Genomic DNA, 19,855 nt, shown 5'->3' on the forward strand with positions numbered 1-19,855 from the left:
CATGAAAGTGACAATGGAATTGGATACCTGGTAACACACCTTGACAGAGTCTTCTATATTCTAGCTCGTGCATCTTCGTTCCTCCTCAGCTGGAGTGTTTGTTACAAAGAGCTTGTTTGTTGTTCTTGGTGGCAGTGACAACTCATTGTAAATGCGGTTGTTTAAGTTTACAGGTAGCAGGGATCGTCCCAGCATAGATTTTCCCAGAGAACTCCTGGAACAGTACCTTGGGAACAATTTTAGACATATTTAAATTCGAGATGATGGTTGATGGTAGTTTTTTGCCGTTTGAACGAGCGGATGATAATGCATGATTCCGACTTTTTTAGCGTTAGCACTTCATCGTACAGCGAATAGAATGGGTGGGTTACTTTTCATCATCTTCTTTTTTTCACGGTAGGAGAGACTCGACATTAGCACTCAATTCTAATTTTAGTAGTACATGTTACGTTTTAATTCAAGTAATTAAAAGAAAAATACCCTCAACTAAAGCACGGCTTTACTGAGGCTTTTATTATGCTACACTTCCACTACTAAAGCACTGTGCTAGGAATTGGGAAAAAACTAGAACTCCTTAATAAACATGTTTTACTAATAATCCTTGGTGGAAAAAGTCGGTACATACGAGGTGCTTTTGGAAAGTCCAAACCTTGTCCGCTTGAGAATGAAAAGACTTTTTCATATATTGATTTTAGTTCACAAGTCATTTCGAGCAGCCGCAGCTGCCTATGTAGCAGCATTATTTACAACGAGAACCAACATTAATGGGCCTAGGGGTATAAACAGGTTGCAGTTACCATGTGTATAAATACTACATCTTATGGGAAAAACTCCTTTAAATTTCTTGTGCTTAAATTATGGAATTTGGTTTTTTTAGAAACAACTGCCTAGACTTTACAAGCATATATACATCTGTTCTCTTTTTCTTTTTCTTCATTAATTGTACATATATTTTTCACTCTATTTATTTCTCAGAGAAGTGCTTATACACTATTCTTCAATCCAAGTTGACTTACTACTACTACCACTACTGCTACTGCTACTACTGCTACTACTACTGCTACTACTACTACAAATGGAAATCTCTCATTTGGTCTCTTTGGTTGGCATTGGGGGAGTTTCAAGCCAAATGGTAATCTGTGATGTTTTCAAACTTGATTAATTCATATAAGTAAAATCAAAGTATGTCTTTTTTGCTTTTGAAGTTTTGCAAATGTTTCATGCCTTTCAGTGACTGCACGTCAAATTATGTCAACACTCTCACTACTTGACTTTGTTCAAGTTGAGTCAGCCAAGTCATTTAAGAATCAGTTCATGCTTTCAGCTGTGTATATACCACATTTCTTCGCCCCATGATGTTACAGTAACACATGAAATTTAACCAGATTTATTATCGAATATGAGATTTCAGTGGGTTCTTAATTTAATTCTTTGAAAAGTAATCAGGTTTTTGGAAACGAACTGGCCACATGCTATTCACTGTCTCACCCCTTCTCCACTTGCTACTTTTTGGAGTGATTTCAACCTATAAAAAGAGCTAATTTATTTATTTATTTATATTATTTATTACAATTTAATGGCATAAATACACAAATGCTGGTATGATACAGTTAATTAACCAAAAGAAATTTTAAAAAGGCCATAGGAGAATCTGCAAAGAGTCCCAGACCCCATGTAACACCAGATCACCCAATACGTATAGTATGAATGAGATTCTATATTATAATAAAGACAAATAAAATCATGATTTACCCACAAGAAATTTCTTCACATCAAATTTAAAATTCCCAGTACAATTTGCAGTGCGAATGTCAACAGGCAACATATTCCAAGAAACTACTACTCAATGGAAATAGGAATCTTTAAGGGAATTAGCCCTTGCATATTTTTTTTTTAACGTCAGATGATCATAATGTTTCAAGGAACAATAATCTAAACTAGAGTAATAATCCACAAAAGGTGAAACATCAATTTCAACAAACCCTTTCAGTGCCCTTAAAGGAGAAAGTTATGTCAATTAAAACTCTTCTCTGTCTTCCAAAGATAATAGATTTAACTTCTCAAGACGAGCTGCATAGCTATCCTTAGTTTTCAAAATAAATTTAGTGGCGTGTCTCTGCACTCCTTCAAGCTTATCAGTGTTCTTACACGAATATGGGGACCATATATCAGAGCATTATTCATGGTTAGACCTTACTAAGGAACAGAAAAGGGTTCCTTTGCACTCTGGGGTAAAAGTAAATGGGTCCACTTGTACTCTGTATCTTTAAAAATTTTTTTTTTCTTCAATTATTTTCAATTATTTTAGTCAAATTCGGTTTAATTTTTTCTAATTAATTGTAAAAAAGGGGAAAAAAGTTACCCTCGACCCTCAACAAGAAACCCTTGACCCTCCTACCCTCCACAAACAGATAGACTCCCGCGGTAATTACTCTAGGGTGCTCGCCCAAGTGGTTCATTAACTTTTAGCTGAAAATACGTTTTTCTAAATAACTCGGACGCTTCTGCAGATTAAATAGCTATTCTAAAGATCTATTTCCTTCGGCAGAGGGCAAATTATAGATACCACGTTAATGATTCATGTAAGAGTGTATGAAATAAAGTAACTTCCTGTAATTTAAGTTGAATTAATGCTCCTGTTGAGTGGACAAGTCGAAACGACGAAACCACCTAACGAAACGACATAACGAAACGGCGAAACGAGATAACGAAACGACGAAACGCCATGACGAAACGACAAAACGACGAACCGATGTGGTCGATGACGAGTCGGACTCGTAAAACGACGAGTCGAAGAGGCCAGCCGACGAATCGAACTGACAATACGACGAAACGAACTGAAAGTTCGACGAGTCGAACTCGGAAAACAACGACTCGACATAACGAAACAACGAAACGCCATAACGAAACGACGAATCGAACATTTTGTCCAGGATCTCTACCTTCATAGGCCGGCGCACCCACTTCTGTGCAAGAAGAGTGTCGGCATTTTTGGAAGACTTGTATTGTTGGGGTCAAACCGCAGAAATAAATACGCCTCCGAGTTAGACGGTTTGCCTACGAACGGATATTTTGCGATTCGCGTAGCCTTCTGAGGTGAAGAAAACTACGAACAATAGGTGAAATTTCGGTATGTCCTAAAGTCCTTCAGGTCAAACCATTAAATGAGAGATTTATTACAACGCCACTTCTTATTTCAGCTACTGGTATTTTGGCTTCTAGTTGTCGAAATACTCCCAATTGCTTTCTCTGAGCATGGTATCGATTGAATAAAGTGTTCACGAAAGGAAAACAACAAAGACGAAACCATTGAGCGTCCTTTATGACTAACAAAAAAATCCGATGGGCTAAAAGTCAAGCCTAAAAGAATGGGAAAAAAAAACCCCTTAGACTGGACCTTAAAAAATTCTTTAGTTCCAGTTCATTAACTAAATGGGATTAAAGTTCCCCCAAAGAGGAGGCAGAGATGGTAGACATTTAAAAAAATAGGGCACCACTTTTACCTGGGCTAGGACCCAAAGCCGGGAAAGTTTTGAAAAGCCACAACACACTGAGCCACTTTCTTTTTGGGTCTTTTCGGATACCCAAAGAGACTGAAACCATAGTCTCGATTTGTTGCGTCTTTCATCAGGTGACGTCTCCACAAAAGAATGCAACTAGTCAGCACGTAGTGTATTTGACTGCAAGAGACTGGGAAAGCGAATTCTAATTCCAACAAAGGATGTGGTAGTCATCCCGACAGTTGAAACGTGACGCCTTACAGTGCGATGTCAAAACAGACTCAGTAGCAATCTTAGCTTCTGTGTCGACGTCTTGTTCTTAGTATAAAATAGTTATCGTTTGCATTACTTTACGAAAGATTTCCGTCGGAGACAGTATCATGCAAGTCGTCTACCGACTGCTGTTGTGGACACTTGTTTTCTGCCGTTTCACGTCACAAGAAGGTAAGAAGGCAGGTTTCTGCGGTTTCGAAGGCAGCATTTGATAGTTTATGATAAATAAACCCGACCGGTAGACTTTTCCCTCGATATTCTAGGATACGAATCGTCAAAAATCAGGTTCCACTGAATTTAACTGCTTCTGCGATGCCTTTTAATTTATGAGGTCTAATAGTGCGGTGTACTCTGACACGTCTCAATCATCCGTAATTGTTTGTCCTTGCGTGCGAATTAATAGGGAGCTTCAGCAACAACGACGGCAACGAGAAGAGCAGAAAACATGTGCGTTTAACATTTTGGTACATTTCTTTGCCGTTCTCGGCAAAACAACAACGTGAAATAACCAAACTTTAGGTTTTTAATAGGGAGCTTCAGCAACAACGACGGCAACGAGAAGAGCAGAAAACATGTGCGTTTAACATTTTGGTACATTTCTTTGCCGTTCTCGGCAAAACAACAACGTGAAATAACCAAACTTTAGGTTTTCTCGAGAAGGTGAGCGCATGACAGTTAATTTTTCTTTCTTTCTCCTTACTTTAACGCCGTTCGCAGTGATATTGTCCCTGAATAGTTCGCCAGCATTTTCCAAGTGAAACACATTGGAATAACCTCGAAAGAGTTACAAAAACGAAAAGTTAGATTTCGACACGACGTTTTCGTTACCGTCGAAGTCGTCGTTGCTTAAGCTCCCTAATAGCTTCCACAGACACATGTTCACCTTTCGGGTTTAAGAGATCTTGATTTTGACATCCTGTAGAAAACGGATAACGACAGACGTAACCCTGAGTAATGACAAGGGATGACATTAAGTTATCCCCGTTAAAACTGAATAAACTAAAAGAAAATCGAATTCACTGTATATCTTGTTGGCTGCAAATGTTTTTTTTTTTAATTTTTTTTTTTACCTGAGAATGAGTATAAACCAAAATACAAATGATTATAGTATCGTATATAAATGTATGTATACCTCTAAAGGATTGAAAAAAATTGGAAAGAAACTGATATAACGACACAATGCAATACGATGAGACTGAAGCAAAGCTGACGAGAGATTTTTTAGACTTTTAGACGTGACTTCCTTTAGCATAAACTGCAGGGATACCACAGGGAGTCCAGACCAGCGACGAGTCTGGTAGTTTATTCGAAATATAAAGGAATGTATGGGACAATATTGAAGTGTCTTATTATCGTAAACTTATATCATGAAATGTCTGAGTTAAAGCTCAAAATAAATGTTTATTTTGAGCTTTAACTCAGAAATTTCATGATTTAAGTTTACGATGTTTATTTTGAGCTTTAACTCAGACATTTCATGATATAAGTTTACGATAATAAGACACTTCAATATTCTCCCATACATTCCTTTATATTTCAAATAAACAACCAGACTCTTCGCTTGTCTGGGCTCCCTGTGGGGATACTTGCCAAAAATGTCACGCTGCACTAAATGACGTCATGAGAATCTTGAAATCTTGTGAAATCGGAGTAATAACGTCGACATTATTGTGGTCTCCAATTGCGTCTATATACAATAAAAACAGTCAGATTGATGATTACGGAAAATTCCCTCTTTGCTTGGAAGAACTCTTCCACCGAACCGTCAAAATCAGGAATTATTTGCGTTCCTTCCAACTTTCGGCGCTCGTTACTGACGGGCAAGGGAGTCCCGAACGTTACAAAACAACAAAAACTGTTTCTGGCAAGGCTCTTCGGGCTTATCGGGGGAATTTAAACTACTTACCAGTCTGTCGTATTTACAGATGAATGAATGAAAGAGGGAAAGAATGGAAAGAATGGAAAGTTACCAAACTAATGAAACTCCATTAACAATCACTGAAGTTGCATCTAAAAGGACAAATTTTTAAAGTTAAAGGATTTCTTTTTCCAACTCAGTTTCAGCTCTCAGGCGCACTCGCTCCCTTATGGAAAAAGTTTCTTGTGTACAGGGTATCCTCAGGCTAGAAGGGTACGCCCAGAGAAAGGATTTCTGGGCTTCCCAAAACTTTTAACGGCTGAATTAGCATCACATCACATGAAAAATCAAATTATAAAAGAGTTCCGTTTTAGCGTTTCAGTAATGAGCTGAACTTTGAATGTATTGCGGATATTTCCGCCCATGGATAATCCAATCCGTCGAAAATCGAAAGACACGCAAAAGTTCATTTCATGTCTTGATTTTAAAAACAGGAAGCTTCCTTTTTGAGGGATGTTAGGATTTTCATCCACTTTCAACCAAAGGTGAAAACTTAATGGCCCAATTTACCACTTTTATATCTCCCATACTACACTTTGTTGTTGCACCACCTCTGTTTTTGATTTCTCTTACGACAACTGTGCGTGCCCAAAGAAATCCTGACCGATAACGGTTATGATAAGAAACGTGTAAGAGGCGAATGTTCCACGGTTAAAACCCACAATATCCCAGAATTGATACACATGTTTTTATTTGCTAAACTTTTGCAGAGAGCTGTAGCGGTGACCTTGGAATGCAAAGTAAACGAATACCAGACGGGAGGATTACAGCATCATCTTCAAAAAGTTCAGTTAACTCCCCTCATTTTGCACGTTTGGACGGAGCAAAGGCCTGGTGCTCTGCCCCAAAGGACAAGTTGCCATACATACAAATCACATTAGTCGAACCAAAGTCAATCACTGGCATAACAACTCAAGGAAGTAAATCTGATTTTGCGTGGGTGAAAAAATATGAAGTCAAGTATCTGGATAAAGGAACTTGGAAAGAATATGATAAGGTACCTGCATTGCTAGCTGTTTCATTTTGTTTCTTCTATTTTAACTATGGATTGCTACTTTCATCAATCGTTCGAAGTGTTATTTCCAGGAGAATTATGGAAGTCACTAAGTACGTTTTTTGAAAATGATTGAGTATTACATTTCAGCTAAAAATACTTCCAAACTGCGATTCTTCGAGTTAGGAAAATTTTAAGTTTATTTGCCACGAACGTGAGAGAGATCCAAAGCTTTAGCCACAGAGGACAAGCCGACAATGTGTGCTCGCCAATTACGCATGAATTCATAGGCGATGGAGGCGAAATGTAATTTTACGAAGTTACCTTAATTGGCATGATGCACATAAGCTAGTTAATAAGTTTAATTTCTGTCAACTTTTCAGGAATTTGAAGGCAACAACAATATCAATGGCTTAAAGTCGAACACCTTAGATCCTCCAATCAGAACACAGTTGATTAGAATCTATCCCAAGGATCCAATAGTGTTGGGTGGCACCGATCCTAAACCCTGCTGCCTAAGATTGGAGCTGTCTGGATGCTCTGCACCAGGTATCATTGAAAGATCTTCTTTTAACGGCATTTTATCTTCAAGTCAAATGATTTAGAGTTTTAATTTCCAGTTATTGCCAATTAGTTATCAATGTGAATGATCATAAGAATATCACATAGCTTCATAGGGAGATCAGGTTAGTTTTATCGTGACACAACCAAAATCCTTTCCCCCCCCCCCCTCTCCCCCAGTCGATAATAATGACAGTTCCCTAGGTAAATAAGGTTTATAGAGCATTTTCTATCGTTCTAGTCGACTGTAAAGACCCCGGACACCCATCAAACGGAAATCGAAATGGGAGTGATTTTGGTCATGGTAAACAGGTAAACTACGCCTGCTTGGAAGGTTTCATGTTGGTGGGAAGCGCAACATCTGTTTGTCATATGGGTGCGTGGAGTCATGGTCTTCCTCAATGCGAAGGTATGTTGTATTACTTTGTGCTGCGATCTAGTTTCCTCCCGTTCTATTGCATTAATTCCGCGGGATTCTTCAGACAAATTAATGGCTTTTAAGTAGCATCCTTTGTTTCCCGCAGCCCTCAATGTAACAAAGATGATATACGTATGATGCACGATCCTTCGCAGTAGATAGCGCTATTTATGCAATAGCGAAAATCAGACCTGAAAAAAATCAGGCCTGTACGGGATTCGAGCCACTGACCTCTGCGATACTAGTGCAGCGCTCTACCAATTGAGCTAACAAGCCAACTGGGAGCAGGCCGTTAAGTTGATTCGTAATAAACCCGTGATGATAACTCAGATACAATGAATATATGAAGTTCATATATTTTGAACTGCGGTATTAAATACGTATGATGCACGATCCTTCGCAGTAGATAGCGCTATTTATGCAATAGCGAAAGTCAGACCTGAAAAAAATCAGGCCTGTACGGGATTCGAACCACTGACCTCTGCGATACTAGTGCAGCGCTCCACCAATTGAGCTAACAAGCCAACTGGGAGCAGGCCGTTAAGTTGATAAATCATCACGGGTGTATTACGAATCAACTTAACGGCCTGCTCCCAGTTGGCTTGTTAGCTCAATTGGTAGAGCGCTGCACTAGTATCGCAGAGGTCAGTGGTTCGAATCCCGTACAGGCCTGAATTTTTTCAGGTCTGAATTTCGCTATTGCATAAATAGCGCTATCTACTGCGAAGGATCGTGCATCATACGTATTTAATACCGCAGTTCAAAATATATGAACTTCATATATTCATTGTAACCAAAGATGATATAAACGGAATGGATAATATTTCGACGTGTGGTTGATTATTTTCCTCACTCTCTTTTCGCACCGGGACTCGTACCTCAGCAAATGGAGGGCATCGATTGAAACTTTCTGAATTTTCTGAGTTTCACGCATAAAATCAATCCGCATTTTTGCGATGGCGTCACGAACGTGCTGAGATAGTACGCTGTAACTACTATTGTTTAAAAGGAGAAGTATGATTCTCCTGTAAGGCAAAGTTCAAGTTTCCATTACTTTTAGAGCCTTCTAGCAATTATCAGAGAGATAAACGATGATGTTATCGTATTTTTTCTATTATGTTTGTTTAAGCAGTCTTTCAAACTTCTATCTGGAAGGGGGTTAATTAATTGTCCAACGCCGTAGATTTGGGAGATTCGATAATGCAAAGCATACAATCAGTTAACTATTCCTTACCAATAAAAATACTGTTGACCAGGTTGACTTTAGAATAACTGGCTTTTCATTTCATAGCAAATTTCATTTCATTTCATAGCAAATGACAATGAAAATAGACGCAAATGTTGACCAGTCAGCCAAACTCACAACTTAACTGGTAAATAAATGTGTCGCGGCTACAAGGGAGAGCCAATAGATATCTTTAGAATCTTAATAAAAATGTCATCACTGTCAGGCGGTCGTGATAATAACGTGGATATTCCAACCAGTATGGTGATCGTATACCGGTAGTTAGCTGGGGATGTCTTTGTTATATAGCATCAGGCATAACAGCAGTTCATGGAGATCAATTTTGCTTTACGGCGACATCTTAAATACGTGGAAGTGCAGTTGCGACATGCTCCTGCTAGGGTAACGTACCGACTCTCTTTTGAAGCTGTTTGTAGAGATCCTGGAATGCCAGACAATGGAACCAGAATCGGAGAAAACTTTGGAGATGGTCAAATGGTGGCTTACAGATGTAATCCAAACTTTAACTTGGTGGGCTCACCTACCTCGTTCTGCATAGCAGGACACTGGAATACAACAAAGCCAACGTGTAAAGGTAAGCAGCAAAAATACAGCAGGAATGACGGTACTTAAGAGACCAAGGGTTGTTCCCCTTGCCGCCTGATCAAAAAAATGTTTCTTTTCTGTGAATTCTGCTCTGCTTTTCTCTGTATGAAGATAGCGAGACTTAGTCTAACAGCAATGCACGCCATAAAATCTTGCAACCGAATTTCATTTCACACGGAACTACAACACAAAGGCGAAGAGTGGGGGAATTGTGATTCAATTATCGTTTTCGCCGTTTAGCTTTATACGGAAACGATATCAACTTTCTTCCCTAGAGAGATTGATTTAAAAAAATTTACGCCGTTTAAGTGAAGGGCAAAAGCGTTTTCCAGCGTTTTAGAGTGAATGTATTCTAAGAATTTTTGCCGTAAATGTCAATTGCAGCATCCTGTCTTGATCCTGGTATACCGAGCCATGCCAGAAGGATCGGTTCTAATTTTGGTCACGGTGGCCAGGTGACATTCGTGTGTTTAAAGGATTTCACCCGGCTGGGAAATCAGTCTATGACGTGTCACGACGGAAAATGGAGCTCTATTATCCCTGTCTGCAAAGGTAAACGATGAAAATGAATTTTATCACTATTTCTGAGTTTTTTTTAGTTTCACGCATAAAATCGATCCGCATTTTTGCGATGGCGTCACGAACGTACTTTCTGAGTTTTCTGAGTTTCGCGCATAAAATCGATCCGCATTTTTGCGATCGCGTCACGAACGTGCTGAGAAAGTACGCTGTAACTACTATTGTTCAGACTACACCTTCACTAGTAACTACTATTGTTCAAAAGGAGAAGTATGATTCTCCTGTAAGGCAAAGTTCAAGTTTCCATTACTTTTAGAGCCTTCTAGCAATTATCAGAGAGATAAACTATTATGTTATCGTCTTTTTTCTATTCCGTGTGTTTAAGCAGTCTTTCAAACTTCTATTTGGAAGGGGGTTAATTAATTGTCCAACGCCGTAGATTTGAGAGATTCGATAATGCTAAGCATACAATCAGTTAACTATTCCTCACCAATAAAAATACTGTTGACCAGGCTGACTTTAGAATAACTGGCTTTTCATTTTCTCTATTTCTCCTGTATGTCTCAAGCGTCATGCAAGGACCCAGGCACTCCTAAAAATGGTGTCAGACATGGTAACGAGTTTACTCACAACAAGCGAATATCGTTCGCATGTCTTGCGGGATTTCAGCTGACAGGCACTCCAAACGTAGTGTGTATTAATGGAAAGTGGAGTGCATCCACGCCTCAATGCAAAGGTGAATAGTTACGAACTTAATTTATCCCTTAACTTTTGCAGCTAGGGAGTAAACCGTGATAAAAAGACTGCTACTTTCTGTGCATGTTGTGTTATCCTCGAGATGAATGCAATCTAATGTATCCTATCCAATCAAGACTTTTCACAGTTAAGTCAACGAATATTTCTTAAAAAAGAATTCACCCTTATTGATTTAGTCCCCTCTTTCCGCCCACAAAAAGGGCACAATTGGAGAACGGCTATCGTTATTGCGAATCCTTGAGTAAAACCTTTTTCGTACCCTCCTCAGAGCCAAAATTATCCAAGAATCAAAGTAGAATTTACCTCCGAACCTGCCCGATTAATTAACGATTTTATGTGTCGGACCCTTCGATTTCATTTCGGTTGCTGATATCCAACTTTAATAATAAGATCTACTAAACATTAAATCAAATTAACCGCTCAACATAGATTAGAAATCAATGATCAGTATCACTGAAATTATTGGTACAAGTTATACTGATATTCATAGCGTCAATTTGAAATTAAGCTGTTTGCGTCGATCCTGGGAAGCCTGTTAATGGCAGCAGAATAGGGGATACCTTCCTTGATGGTCAGGCTGTGGCATTCAGTTGCAGACCAAGTCACACACTGATTGGCGCGCCAATTTTACGGTGTATAGCTGGAAAATGGAATAAGCCTACACCGAAGTGTAAAGGTAGGTCTTATAAGAGGCGTTTAGCAACATAAAGATGATTTTGTTCTTCAACTGACGTTCATTTGTTTTTTCCTTGATATCTAGGTATTCAATATTATATGTGCGGGTCTAATATGTCTGATAAAAAGAATGATACGACGGTGTGCCCTTACTTTGATAGGCACAAGTCGACTAGCTAACCAATAGTCACTTCGCTTTTTCAAAATTTTACCATGCTATATCATCGTCAAAAATTCTTTGAAAAATAGCTTTTGAAATCAGCAAATGATAGACAGGGCCTCGCTTTACATCAAGTTAGTTCCATTGGACACTTATTTGTGAAATCTGATTGGAAACATACCTGGGCTCGAATATCTGAGATATCAGATGATATCATGTGTTACTGTAAAATCCTTTTACTCATCATTGAGTCTAGTAGTCCAGTCGAGTCGATTCTCTTTGAATAAATTCTTATTTTTGTTTGTTCATCTCAAGCCTCGTGTCCAGTCCTTGTTGCTCTTATAAATGGCCGAGCTATTGATTTCAAGCCTTGTTACCATCACGGAGAACAAGCGAAGTTTTCGTGCGATTCAGGGTTCAAATTAATTGGGTCATTAAACATCAGGTGTCTAGATGGAAAGTGGAGCTCAGCAACTCCTTTGTGTAAAGGCATAGTTCGGTTACATCCTTTTAATCGACTAAAATTTAATCATTGTCAAGAGGAGCACACATACTTAAATCAGAACAGAATAAACTCCTTTCCCGAAAACGTTTTGTTACTTCACAAGTTTGGTATTCGGATGTTTCTAGATCAGAAGTAGTGTTTTCTAATTGAAACGCTGACTTTTAAATTGGAGCGTTTTGCTCTCTTGGGCCGGGTAGTTCAAATCTAAGTTATGTTAACCCGCTGTTCACCCAGAGTCAAATCTGATTTCAGATTTACGAGTTTTTTTAATTGACAACTCAGTACAATTTTTTTTTGTCTACAATTTGGTGATTGGATGCCCTAAAAAGTATTTAGATCTAATTATATGCAAAAAGGCTTATGAACAAAGAAATAGAGAAATCTGGATTGAAATTCAAGCCTAAGTTAGCGCTAATCGTTCCTCGAACTACTGGGCCCCGAGTTTTCCTTAATGTCTGAAAATTTAATAGTCGCTTGAACGTTTTTGAACACGAAGTTTGTAAACAACATCTCTAAGGATAGTTTTGGGCGGCAGTGTTTTCAAACCTCATTGCATTACCTACTTTTAAAAATGTTTGCTTTTTGTGCAACAGCTAGAGATGATCCTCCGTCTCTAACATGGGCAATGACACTTTGTACAACACAATTACCAGTACGTAATAAATGCCATCCTGAGGATTGGTTGTTTGAAATTCAAGTCCGTGGCAGGCACTACACTTATTGGTTGACATGTCCGTTCAATAAAATTAGAAACGACATAACTTGTAAAGATATTAGGGTGGAAAATTGGGATCACCAATTCAACAGCGTAATCTGCTTCAAAGTGCGGTGCGCATAGAGGCCCTCACATGCGAAGTGACCTGTTGCGGGAATAATTTTATGAAACACTGAAGTACCTTGCGTGCCACTTATTGAATTTAACCCGAAAACTTAAGCTCTTATATTGTCCTTTAATGTCCGTATTATCCTCACATTGCAACATTTATGTAAGGCAGGGGAGCGAGAGCTTACCAACAGGTCTGTTCCATTGTAGCTTTAAATTAAACTAGGTCTCTTTTTATTACTTATCTCCTAAGAAGGCTGAATCTACAGTCTTTTTTTTATAACTTTCATGTTGCCATTTTTTTTCTGTTTTTCAAAAATAACCGCGAAAAACAGCTACATGTAACGATCTTGGAGTCCCATTGAATGGAAAAAGAAAAGGAAACACATTCATCGACGGCGACACAGTGGAGTTTATTTGCGACGAAAACTTCAGCCTCATTGGTTCATCGATCAGTCGTTGTTTGGGTGGAAGGTGGAGCTCGGCTTTGCCAGAATGCAAAGGTTTGAAAATGCGAGATTCTCTCTTTATCTCATACCTCACGTTGGATTAATCAGACAACAGAAATACGCTTAAGGCCGGAATTCCACCATCTCTTCACATTTAGAAGAAAGTTTGACAATGTCAATTTTCGTTCACTTTGTTGAGAGCTTGAAAAAAAGTTACTGAATGCGGCTTTAATTAGCATTTTTCCACCAAAGAGAATCAAAGGGTACCAGAAACAATCTGGGAACGTAATGAAAATGCTGGGGAGGGTAAACGAAACCTGCGTGCGCTTACGATAACTCTTCCCCCACCCCCCCCCCCCCCCACTCATGCCTTAAAGTTTCCTAATGCTAAGGAAAGTTGAGATAAATTCAGGTAGATATCAAAGACAATATTGCATGCAGACTTTGTTGTTAACTTGAAATGTTTTTCGTGAGCGTCAGCCACTTGCCTTTTTTTTCTAAGCGTTGAAAAGGTTTGCTTTCTGTTACTCTATCTGAACTTTTAAGTAAATGGTTAAAAATAACTGCGTTTCCAAGTTGTATACTGTGTTTTTATGTGCTCATAAGATGGCAACCGCTTGTTTTGCTTTGTACACAGCTTCTTGCCCAGACCCTGGAATACCCGTGAATGGTGAAAGGGTTAACGGGAGTTTTGGACATGGCAAGCACTTGCAGTTCAGGTGTAAACCAGGATTTTGGTTGGTGGGAAGTCAGCTAATCGTTTGTAGGGAAGGTACATGGAGCAACGAAATTCCCACGTGTAGAGGTATGAAAATTTATCCGTCCTTCGTAATTGAAGTTACGACAACATCATATCACAGATAAAGGTCCTCTAAGGCTTTGACGCAGAAGTGACCAAAAGGTAACTTATCCTGGCAATATGAATATGTTATCTAGCAAATGACGATGAAAATAGACGGAAGTGTTGACCAGTGAGCCAAACTCCCAACTTAACTGGTAAATAAATGTGTCGCAGCTACAAGGCAGAACCACAAGATAGATCTTTAGAATCTTGATAAAAATGCCATCACTGTCAGGCGGTCGTGATAATAACATGGATATTCCAACCAGTAGGTGATTGTATAAGATAGTTTCATCGTCATTTGCCAGAGAAAAGCAGAGCAGAAATATCTTTTCTGGTCTGCTTTTCTCTTTATGAAGATAGCGAGACTTAGGCTAACAGCAATTTACGCCATAAAATCTTGCAACCGAATTTCATTTTACACGGAACTACAACACAATGGCGAAGAGTGGGGGATTGTGATCAAATTATCGTTTTCGTCGTTTAACTTTATACGGAAACGATATCAACTTTCTTCCCTAGAGAGATTGATTTAAAAAAAATTCGCCGTTTAAGTGAAGAGGAAGAGCGTTTTCCAGCGTTTTAGAGTGTGTGTGTTCTAAGACGTTTTGCCGTAAATGTCAATTGCAGCAGCCTGTCCTGATCCTGGTATACCGAGACATGGCAGAAGAATCGGTTCTAATTTTGGTCACGGTGGCCAGGTGACATTCGTGTGTTTAAAGGATTTCACCCGGCTGGGAAGTCAGTCTATGACGTGTCACGACGGGAAATGGAGCTCTGTTCTCCCTGTCTGCAAAGGTAAACGATGAAAATGAATTTTATCTCTATTTCTGAGTTTTTTTTAGTTTCACGCATAAAATCGATCCGCATTTTTGCGATGGCGTCACGAACGTGCTTTCGTAGTTTTCTGAGTTTCACGCACAAAATCGATCGAAGACTTTTTGCCGTAAATGTCAATTGCAGCATCCTGTCTTGATCCTGGTATACCGAGACATGGCAGAAGAATCGGTTCTAATTTTGGTCACGGTGGCCAGGTGACATTCGTGTGTTTAAAGGATTTCACCCGGCTGGGAAGTCAGTCTATGACGTGTCACGACGGAAAATGGAGCTCTGTTGTCCCTGTCTGTAAAGGTAAACGATGAAAATGAATTTTATCACTATTTCTGAGTTTCACGCATAAAATCGATCCGCATTTTTGCGATGGCGTTACGAACGTGCTGAGAGAGTTCGCTGTAACTACAATTGTTCAAAAGGAGAGGTATGATTCTCCTGTAAGGCAAAGTTTAAGTTTCCATTGCTTTTAGAGCCTTCTAGCAATTATCAGAGATAAAAGATTATGTTATGGTCTTTCATCTATTCCGGCGTGCGTTCAAGCGGTCTTTCAAAATACTTTCTGGAAGCGGGTTAATTAATTGTCCAACGCCATAGACTTGGGAGATTCAGTAATGCTAAGCATAAAATCAGTCAACTATTCCTCACCAAAAAAAATATTGTTGACCAGGCTGACTTTAGAATAACTGGCTTTTTATTTTCTCTATTTCTCCTGTATGGCTTAAGCGTCATGCAAGGACCCAGGCACTCCTAAAAATGGTGTCAGACATGGTAACGTCTTTACTCACAACAAGCGAATATCGTTCGCATGTCTTGCGGGATTTCAGCTGACAGGCACTCCAAACGTAGTGTGTATTAATGGAAAGTGGAGTGCATCCACGCCTCAATGCAAAGGTGAATAGTTACGAACTTATTTTATCCCTTAACGTTCGCACCTATGGAATAGACCGGAGGCCCCATTAGGGGGGGGGGGTCTTAATATCCTGTATCCCTGTAATTTTTTGAATAAATATTCCGTATCCCATAAATTCCGGTTGCAAATATTCCGGAAATTAAAGTATCGGCGATTTTTCATGTGTTACTTGCCACGATATATTTATAATTTTCGTTCACTGGCATTAAATCGTAAACTGGAAAAGCATCGTTTTTAAGTAGCTTATTGTGACAGTTGTTTAAACTGCTGTCAATCAAAATATGGAAAACATCAAGTGGAAAGTTAACAAATGTTGCCACAAAAATCACTTTTGTATACCAGTCAATATTATTAGCTTACCTAATGCCCTTCATTTCTACATATCGCCTGATACCAAAGTGCTTTCTCATTTTGTTCCTTTATTAGTTAGTTGCCGTTCCAAGCATTTGGTTAATTCATGTGTTCTGTGCAGTCTAGTGGCAAAAATGGTACAACTTGTGTCAAAGAGCAGTTTATCTTTGGTATTAACCAACCATAGAGACATTATTGTCATTAGTAAGCGTGAATATTTGACTGTCAATCGTAGAACAGGTATAATGATTGATCTCGGAGTCGCAGTGTTCGTCCAGACTGTGTGGTTCGCACTGTTGTCTCTGAGGGTCGCACTTGAACGACTTTATTAGATGCTTCTGCCTCTTCTGATACATATTCTCCAGTCTCAGCTGACTCTCGTGCTGTTTGTTGTCTGATCCCCATAGTCCAAACAATCAATGACACAACTAGAATATTCATCTTCATCCAGTGCCACGACATCATCCTCAATTCGAACATTCTCAGCTTTATGCAATATGTCACTGATTTTAATTTGGCACTGGAGTTGCGCATCAACAAAATTGAAGGGGAGGATTTGATCTTGAGTGTAGATGGGGACTGTCAGTTTCCTCGCAGATGCTTTAACGTTGTTCTTGCATTTGCCCAAAAAGAAGGGTGCTTCTGGTAGTTGAGATGGCTGGTATTTTGGTTTGATTTCTACAAATGCATCTTTACAAAACAAATTCGAAGAAGAGGGAGCGACAGGACCTTCTTCCTCAGAAGCAGATGCCATGCTAAGCAGGTTATCAAGATCTACAGGTTGTGGCTCAGAAGGCTTCGCGAAGTAGCAGTTGATCGGTAATGTACTTGGGTTATCTTTGGTACTTTTATTACGTACGGTGACCTGGCGAACACTTTGGCCGAATTCTTCGCGCAACTTTCGCATTTCCGCCAATTGTCGCCTGGTCACCTTGGAATCTTTCTCTGGTTTAGATATAGTTGGAATTGTAGAGAATGGTAGGAAATCCAGTTGCTTTTGAGTAGAATGCAGAGGAACTGGTAAAATAGTTGAAGCTGCATTTGATATTCCTCTTCAGGTGCTATCTGAGAGTTGACGACAATCTGTGTGTGAATTGAAGAACTAGTGGCATGTCATTACCATCCCTCATTTCAGCAAACAGGTTTTCAACGATAAGAGTAGTTGGCGACGCCATGTTCAGCTTGCTTACGTACTCTGGTGAAATGTTTTCAATCGACCCGACAATGTGTTTCAACGTAGAAAGGGTGACTTCTAAGTCCCGGATAGTTTGCTGTGAGCAATGCCATCTGGTCCCTGAAGGATTCTTGTTAAATTGGTGATCTTTCTAACTTCAGAAATGTAATGAAGAAACCATTTACCTGCCCAATTACAACAATGGTCTGTTTAGCGGAGAACATCTTTGCATTGGCTCGTGGCTCATTCATTCTGTGAACACCAAAAACTCTAAGAAATTTATTAAGGTTTTCTAAGTATTTCAACAATCCGCTTGGTCGGGTAATCATTTTCAGTGTTGCAGTTGCCGACAGTGCTTGCTTCTGTGCAGCATGACGTTGGTTGAAAATGTTGCGTTAGCACCATCAGTCTGACCTCTAGTTCCTGTGCTAGATAGAACCTCAACAGTCAGCACGTTCTCTCCAAGTAACACACACTTCACTTTCTGGGCACCAACATCGGTAAACACAAGCTTGCTCGTTTTTTCAGCTGATGACAACACTGCAACTCCGTGCACCGTTTTGTATTCGGCTGTCCCATTGCTTATAAGACGATTAGGGGGCTCGACAGGATTCGTAAACTTCTGTTGTCTGTTGTCATAATCGTACGAGATGATACCACCCAAAGAACGATGCGTTGACGATACACAGACATGGTTGTCAATAGCAGCAATTCCGAAAGTCTGTTTGGTGCATTCTACCTTGCCAAGAACATGCAGTTGCAGTAATAGTAACCCCATTGCTTTTGACCTTCAACTGCAAAATCTCTTGCTTAACTTCGTCGGCTACAAACAACATATCTACTTTGTTGAATGTTAGTGCTGTCGGCTTCAATGTCTCCTTATCCTGGATAATGATTGGAGCAGCATTTATATGATTCTAAACAATTATCGGATGAGGTTTTTGTGATATCCGGAAAAATCAAGGTCGAGGTAAGTGTTATCAGCCGAAGCCGAAGGCTGAGGCTGATAACATTAACCGAGACCTTGATTATTCCCGATATCACAAACACCAAATCCAATAATTGTTTTATTATACATTGTTTTAAAGAAAACGCATTATCGCAGCGAACACAGTTTATTTTCGAGCAGTTAAAAATGTACAACTGTGTGGTAAACAAATTTTCACCGTTTTTATAAAGCAGTCAAGTGCAGAAAAGCTAAATGCATTTCTAAGGAAAGTATAATAGAAGAAAACTGTCGATCTTTTCGTATTTTCCGAATTTTTATCTTCAAGTAATTTCTCAGTCTCGCTGGGTCAATGAAGCGAATCGAGAAGCCCTTCTTACTTCGCTGTCCGTGAACTTGATATTGCTCCGCCGGAAATAATGTATTGCGTGCGCAACCTACAGATTATTTACAGATTAGTGAATAATCTGTAGGTTGCGCTGTTTCCCAGAATTAACTGTGGACATTTAGCCAATGAGATGACAGATGGTGACTATAATGTATGATAATGTCTGTTACTTGCAACGTCAGCGCGGCCCTAAGATCGAATCCACTTGTTCAGTTTTTTGTTACAATTTTTTTGCGAATATCCCCTATCCCTGAAACTACTTCTTAATATGTATGTCTGTATCCCAATAACTTTTTCCTCTAATATCCCGTATCCCAGTAATTTTTTCCGCGAATATCTCGTATGCCAAAAACTCCTAACAGGGCCTCAAACCATGATAAAAAAGCTACTGCTTTCTGTGCGTGTGGTTTTATGCCCGAGACGAATGCAATATAATGTATCCTATCCAATCAAGACTTTTCTCAGTAAAGTCAACGAAGATTTCGTTAAAAAAAAAAAAAAAAAAAACACCCTTATCGATTTAGTCCCCTCTTTCCGCCCACAAAAAGGGCACAATTAGAGAACGGCTATCGTTATTGCGAATCCTTGAGTAAGAGCTTTTTCGTCCCTTGTCAGAGCCAAAATTATCCAAGAATCAAAGTAGAATTTACCACCGAACCTGCCCGATTAATTTCGCGATTTTATGCGTCAGACCCTTCGATTTCATTTCGGTTGCTGATATTCAACTTTAATAAGAAGATCTACTAAACATTAAATGAAGTTAACTCAACATAGATATCAATGATCAGTACCAGTCAAATTAGTGGCACAAGATATACTGATATTCATAGCGTCAATTTGAATTTTAGCTGTTTGCGTCGATCCTGGGAAGCCTGTTAATGGCAGCAGAATAGGGGATACCTTCCTTGATGGTCAGGTTGTGGCATTTAGTTGCAGACCAAGTCACACACTGATTGGCGCGCCAATTTTACGGTGCGTAGCTGGAAAATGGAATAAGCCTACACCCAAGTGTAAAGGTGGGTCTTCCAA

At 39.3% G+C, this 19,855-nt stretch overlaps 1 protein-coding gene across 7 annotated transcripts in view; it reads left to right on the forward strand.

Moving 5' to 3' along the window:
• Positions 1-3,710: 3,710 nt before the first annotated feature.
• LOC111332739 (sushi, von Willebrand factor type A, EGF and pentraxin domain-containing protein 1) overlaps positions 3,711-19,855 on the forward strand; it is a 47,536-nt gene continuing 31,391 nt past the window's right edge. For 4 of the 7 annotated variants that reach the window (XM_088756704.1, XM_088756707.1, XM_088756705.1 and 1 more), the window contains exons 1-12: positions 3,711-3,944; positions 6,402-6,688; positions 7,069-7,234; positions 7,488-7,655; positions 9,317-9,484; positions 9,880-10,047; positions 10,583-10,750; positions 11,279-11,446; positions 13,269-13,436; positions 14,020-14,187; positions 14,854-15,021; positions 15,187-15,354. In XM_088756704.1, coding sequence (XP_088612830.1) covers positions 3,881-3,944; positions 6,402-6,688; positions 7,069-7,234; positions 7,488-7,655; positions 9,317-9,484; positions 9,880-10,047; positions 10,583-10,750; positions 11,279-11,446; positions 13,269-13,436; positions 14,020-14,187; positions 14,854-15,021; positions 15,187-15,354 — 2,029 coding nt within the window. In that variant the 5' untranslated portion in view covers positions 3,711-3,880. The remainder of the gene's footprint in view (positions 3,945-6,401; positions 6,689-7,068; positions 7,235-7,487; positions 7,656-9,316; positions 9,485-9,879; positions 10,048-10,582; positions 10,751-11,278; positions 11,447-13,268; positions 13,437-14,019; positions 14,188-14,853; positions 15,022-15,186; positions 15,355-19,855) is intronic. The other 3 variants (XM_088756708.1, XM_088756712.1, XM_088756710.1) reach the window with 3 other exon arrangements.

This window comes from Stylophora pistillata, chromosome 4 (assembly GCF_964205215.1).
Source record: "Stylophora pistillata chromosome 4, jaStyPist1.2, whole genome shotgun sequence".
NCBI lineage: Eukaryota > Metazoa > Cnidaria > Anthozoa > Scleractinia > Pocilloporidae > Stylophora > Stylophora pistillata.